Raw genomic sequence first — 6,356 nt, 5'->3', positions numbered from 1 at the left:
CGCCAGAGCTGCATGCCCTTGAAAAGAAGATATAGCCATTTTAATGTTTTCAATATCAAAGTGAAATTTCTTCTTGAAATCTTCATTGAACAACCTGCCACTTGGCCAAAAGTTCAACTTTGGCAAATTTATCAATTTGAAAAGGTCTGCAAGTTCTTTATTATGATTACAAACAAAGAATTGATCATGAGAGTTCTTGTCTCCTTCACTTAATGTTAATGCAATTAGGGGAGTCATTTAATTGAATTTTCCCATCTCTATGAATGGAGGGCACAGCATTGAAATTGTTAGATATATAAGTAGGAATAGGTTTGTTAAAAGTAAGTGGGTTAAATTTTTCATAGTCACTACTATCTTCATTATAAGTTGTAAATAATTCTTCATTTGCATTCTCAAGTAAATCTACTTTACGGCAAGGGCGCTTGGGAGGAGGAGTACAGTATTGTCATTCCTTTTTGCAGTCGAACCACCTCTGCAATAGGAATGAAAATCTAGACTCAAATTTGATAATAAAAGTTTAACTGATGTCTATAACATGGCTCATGAATTTACAAATCAGGTTGGACAGCAGCAGACCTAGAAGGCTGAAGCCAGGCAATCGGGTTCTAGGCTCAAATGGCCTTCATCGGTTAATTCAGGTCAATCGGCATCCTCTCACTAATATCCCATGCTTAAATCTATATAGCCTCTACAGTAATAATCTTATATTATTTATATAGCCGACCTGTCAGAAATTCGTAAGACGCAGTTCCTCATGGTAAGGGGTAAACCATTATATCGAAAGGAAACGAGTGTGATATAAAATTCTACCCATTAGCTGAGGTAGGCGCAATTATACCGCCTTTGACAGGAACCCCTCCAGTTAAATGTTGACGATAGGATCTCGGTGGGATAGGCGAAAGCAGCGGCTAATAGGTAGCCTAGATTGACGTAGTATACAGTATTAAACTTAAAATAAGAAAAAGTTAGGCTAGTTAGGCTACTCAACTCTTTGGAACGAAAGGCAAACGTAGTTAACACCTCACCTTACTGCATAAATTACCTTTGGCACATAAGTATCTAGCCCTAATAATGTTTAGGCTCACTTTACACATAGTTTAGGATTTTATGATAATGTACTTCGGTCTCGAAATTTATCTATTTTCAAACTTTTACGATTATCACTACCGCACGGTCCGTTCCGGCTCATTGTTTACCTTTTACTGCCATGCTCATGACGTCATCAGTCTATATCCGCTGCTATCCAAGACGTTTTTATATAAAAACAGAATATTAAACCTTACCCTTTCTCCACTAGTTTCAATAATGTTTGATTCTGTAATAATAACAATTGAAGAATTTCACTGTTGGAAGGTTCCTGGCTGGTTACTTCCGTTTTGGGACATCTCTTCTTTTTGGGTTGTGCCGGTAGAATATGGTCATCATCGCAAGTTTCGCTAAGATTATGCACATCTGCTGATACTACGACTTTTTTGGACATTTTAATTGGTTGATTAAGGCGTTGTCCCTCGTAACAATAATTAGGGGAGGGTTGTAGTGTAATGGTGAGGTGTAACAGGTGTTAACTGTGTCCTGTCAACTTCAAATATGGCGGGTTGGTTCCTGTCAACTCATGTCTCTGGTTGCTCCGCCCCGATGGCCGTGGTTTGTGCCCGCTTAGGGCTGTCTGGGGGAGGAGCCAGGGGTGTGTCATAGCAAAACCAGTGGGTCTGAAAGGCTAAAGCCTCTCTCTCTCTAGAACTCTTCTTCTCCGCTAAGCGGAGGATGGCTAGTATCACTTGATTTATGTGAGGCGATCTCGAGCCCTGTCGATTTAGGCATCTCATTATGACTTCGCTGTCTAGAACCAGACGGATGTGGATTGAGCAGAGTAGTTTCAGTTTCTTTAGGGAAAGAAAAACTGCCATGGCTTCCAGGAAGTTTATGTGGAAGGTTTTGAAGAGGGGAGACCAGGTTCCTTGGACTTTCCGATGGTGAGAGTGACCTCCCCACCCCTCTTTTGAGGCATCCGCGTGAACGGTGACTGACGGTGGAGGTGGTTGTAAGGGAACCTTGTTCTTTAGGTTTTTGGCCTCCGACCATGGCTTGAATAGGGATCGCAGATGATTTGGTGTCGGTCTTTTTAGATCTCTTCGAGCGTTTGATGCGTATTTTCTCCAGACTCCTGATGCATCTTTTAATTGTGCTCTCAATACTGGATCTGTCACTGAGGCAAACTGGAGAGACCCCAACACTCTCTCCTGTTGCCTTCTTGATATCCTTGCGGATCGAAGAAGGCTTCTGACAGATCCCGCTATCTCTTTCCGTTTCTGTGATGGAATGGAAAGGCAGTGCGACTGCAAGTTCCAGTGGACGCCCAGCCACTGAAACTTCTGAGCTGGAGACAGTCGGGATTTTTCCCGATTGATCTTGAATCCTAAGTGTTCCAGGAACTGGATGACTTCCATGGAGGCTTGCCTGCATTCTTCTTCGGATGCTGCCCACACCAGCCAGTCGTCCACGTAGGCTACCACCTGGATTCCTTTTAGGCGTAGTTGATGAATGACTGCATTCACAAGCTTGGTGAATACCCTTGGAGCTATGTTTAGTCCAAAGGGCATGGCTCTGAAGACGTACTGTCTTCTTTGTAGTTTGAATTCCAGGTAGGGGGAAACTTGACGGCTGATTTGAACGTGCCAGTACGCATCCGTCATGTCTATGGAGACTGTGTATGCCCGTTTGGGCAACAGGGTCCTGATGTGTTGAAGCGTCAGCATTTTGAACTTGTTGAGTGGTGACAAGTCCAGAATTACTCTGAGCTTTTCCGAGTCCTTCTTCGGAACACAAAATAGCCTTCCTTGGAATCTGACGGACTTCGCCTTCCGTATAACTCTTTTGTTCAAGAGTTCCTGAACATATTCTTCCAATATGGGGGTTGAGTGTTGGAAGAATTGAGGGAAAGTTGGTAGAGTTGAGCTCCAACTCCCCCCTAGTCCGTTCTTGATTAGGCTGTGGGCCCAGGGATCGAAGGTCCAACGATCCCGGAAGTAGAAGTCTCCCTCCTACCGGTAGCATTTCACTTTGAGTGCTGGGAGGAGGATTTACCTCCTTGGCCACGTCCACCCCTGTTGCCCCTACCTCTGGAGGAGCGTCTGGAGGAGCCTCGAAAGGATCCTCGAGACTTCGGCCGAAAGGTCGTAGACTGCCTTTCAAACACTGGGGTGAACACTGGTGACTGAGTCGCCAGGGTTTGGGGCACCAGTTGAAAGGTGGTGGGTGGTTGTGCCACCGTCTGGGGCACCGTGGCCACAGGAAGCTGCTGTTGCTGCTTAGGTCGAGAGGGCACTCTAGGTCGCTTTGATTTATTCTTCGGCTGGGGACCCTCGTCAGCTGAAGATTTCCTCTTGGTGGACAAGCCGCACTTGGAAAGGAGGTTCCTGTTTTCAGTGGCGGCTTTGTCCACGACCTCTTTGACCACTTCACTTGGGAAGAGGTCTTTTCCCCAGATGTTGGAAGCTATCAGCTTCCTGGGTTCGTGCCTCACCGCAGCCGAGGCGAACACGAACTCTCTACAAGCCCTTCTGGCTTTAATAAAGTTGTAAAGGTCTTTAGTCACCGTCGCCAGATGGGCTTTGGCGAAGACCATGTACATGTCTAGTTTATCTGGGATGATTGTCATTGTTTCCAGGCCAGTCTGTAGAGACAAGGAAGCGGCTAAGCGTTCATTTGTCTCCTGCTCTCTACGCAGGAAAAAGTCCGACAGCTTGGGGAGGTCTTCGCCCAACTGTCGTCCGGCAATATCTGCCTCCAGCTTCCCGACTGTGAAGGTGTTGTGGACATCCTTCCAGACCGCATCATCTGATGGAAAGGCTAGGTAGAAGAGTCCACACTCTTCGAGTGTAGGGCACAGTTTCCCTGCCTCAATTGCCTTTAAGGCTGCCTTGAGCCCTTTATCCATAAAGGGGAAGGCACGTTGAGGATCAGCAATGAAGGACGGGTGCTTCTTGCTGAGAGCCGGCACCTTAGAGCTAGTGAAGGCCCTCTCCTTTAAGGTGGTGGTCAATAAGGCTCTTTGGACGCTGGTTCCGTCCTGAGACGGACGTAGCAGTCTGGGTAGGACCCTTTGCTGGGCTAGAATTCAATATCCTCTACTGGGACAGTACCCAGTTTATCTGAGAGGAATATCTTCCCGCCCGACATGGGCATGTGCTCTGCATACCTCCAAGGGTTAACGTCAGAGAAGGCAGGGAGATCCTTAATGTTCAGCTTCTTCGGAGCTAAACGTGCCGTAACCAGTTGATGGATTTTGGTCCGAAAAGAGGCCTCCTTCTCGGTCGATTTCTGTTGCATGTCTTGCACCATGGACAGCGACGAGTGCAAAGTACTCGTAATCGAATTCAATTGGGGCGCAGTGGAGGAAGTAGAAGGCACCGGCTCATTTCCTATGGCCGATGACACCGAAATCGTATCGGCTTTCTCCAGTAGTGGTTCGGGTGGAACATCATCCACCTGATCCAGCTCCTCCACTAGGAGATTGTTCTCCGTCTCCTCTGAGACAACTGACATGTTGTCCTCAAGTTGGATGGTCTCCAAGGCATCCGAAACTTCAGATTCTACCGGAATCTGAACAAGGGGAATCTCAGGTTGAGCCTGGGGAATGACCGCATCCGAAGATGCCCTAGGAAAGAGACATGCCCTCATCCTTTCATTAGGAAGGTATGGGCCGGAAGTATTCTTCTGAAAACCCCTAACCCATTTACGCAGCTTCTCCCTTGCTGCGTCCCTTGACTCAGTTGACTTTTGGTCATCAAAAGCCTCAGTTACTAGGTTAGTACAAACGGTACATACCTGCGGGTCCCAAAACTTGAGAGCCCCCTTGGTGACAGCGCAGCGAGCATGGGCCCTGCACATGTCGTGGCCGCATAAGTTCTAACTGCGGACCCGGCAAAAACTATTCCCGCACTCGGGATGCTCCTCCTGTAAAGAAAGGAAATGTCTATTAGTATTCGGTGAAATTCTCAAATTTCAACATACATAATATATTATATTAGCTTGGATAGGGTAAGCTATAAGTAGGAAAGACAAATACATGTGTTTCCTGTCCAGCCAATTGCTATGACCTCCTCCAATATTGAAAACAGAATTCTTAAGAATCTTTAGGGGAAGATGATATCCTATGATATTAGTGTATCTTAACACAATCTTCGAGTTTCAATAATGGGGATTAAGGACAATAATGGATCATATCTATTAAAGGAAGAGAGAATCGCTCTTTAATATGTGATGGTCTCACAATAGGCTGCCCATGAAGCACTTTGTAGGTTGGAAAAACTTTGGGCTACAGCACTGACTGTTTGGCAACAAGTTGTCAGACTTGTCAGGCCTGCCGGCACCTGCCGGGCCTGCCGGCATCTGCCAGGCAGGCCGGCACATGCCGGCCTATACTGGGCTATTGAAGGCAAGTATTGTCTTCATAACATTGTGTGATAGGCCGCCGGCAACGGCTCTGCCGGCCGGCAACAGCCCTGCCGCCGGCGGTGGCACTGCCGGCCGGCAGTAGTATCTGCCGGCTGCCAGCGGCGGCGGCGGCGGCTCTTCGGGCGGCGGCGGCGGCTCTACGGGCGAGGGCTGCTCTTCGGGTGACGGCGGCTCTTCGGGCGGCGGCGGCGGCTCTTCGGGCGGCGGCGGCGGCTCTTCGGGCGGCGGCGGCGGCTCTTCGGGCGGCGGCGGCGGCTCTTCGGGCGGCGGCGGCGGCGGCTCTTCGGGCGGCGGCGGCGGCGGCTCTTCGGGCGGCGGCGGCGGCGGCTCTTCGGGCGGCGGCGGCGGCTCTTCGGGCGGCGGCGGCGGCTCTTCGGGCGGCGGCGGCGGCTCTTCGGGCGGCGGCGGCGGCTCTTCGGGCGGCGGCGGCGGCTCTTCGGGCGGCGGCGGCGGCTCTTCGGGCGGCGGCGGCGGCTCTTCGGGCGGCGGCGGCGGCTCTTCGGGCGGCGGCGGCGGCTCTTCGGGCGGCGGCGGCGGCTCTTCGGGCGGCGGCGGCGGCTCTTCGGGCGGCGGCGGCGGCTCTTCGGGCGGCGGCGGCTCTTCGGGCGGCGGCGGCTCTTCGGGCGGCGGCGGCTCTTCGGGCGGCGGCTCTGCCGGCTGTGTCATGGATCATGCCGGCCGGCAGCCGAGGATCCTTCCATCAAGGGGAACCAAGGCAGTCGGCGGCAGAGGACCAGGATTGGGTGGCCGGCTGCCGGTCGGTTACTCAGCGGCCGGCAGTCCGTACCCGAATGTCCAATATTTTTGGCCCAGTATGAAAGTACGAGAGAAAGAAAAGATGGAGGAAGGCAAGGGTTCAGCCTTGCCGGCCTGCATCCAGAATGAGTGTTCAAGTGGAA

At 50.6% G+C, this 6,356-nt stretch overlaps 1 protein-coding gene across 1 annotated transcript; it reads right to left on the bottom strand.

The window, feature by feature from the left end:
* Positions 1-4,908: 4,908 nt before the first annotated feature.
* On the bottom strand, positions 4,909-6,123 carry LOC137653585 (basic proline-rich protein-like). Its single transcript, XM_068387148.1, has 2 exons — positions 5,599-6,123; positions 4,909-4,956 (listed from the first exon to the last, which is right to left on the bottom strand). The coding sequence occupies exons 1-2, from the start codon at positions 6,121-6,123 to the stop codon at positions 4,909-4,911; spliced, it is 573 nt and encodes a 190-aa protein (XP_068243249.1).
* Between the last annotated feature and the right edge of the window lie 233 nt (positions 6,124-6,356).

Source organism: Palaemon carinicauda, chromosome 1 (assembly GCF_036898095.1).
Source record: "Palaemon carinicauda isolate YSFRI2023 chromosome 1, ASM3689809v2, whole genome shotgun sequence".
NCBI classification, from domain to species: domain Eukaryota; kingdom Metazoa; phylum Arthropoda; class Malacostraca; order Decapoda; family Palaemonidae; genus Palaemon; species Palaemon carinicauda.
Note: the sequence above shows the minus strand (reverse complement) of the source record. Positions and strands in the feature narration are given on the sequence as shown.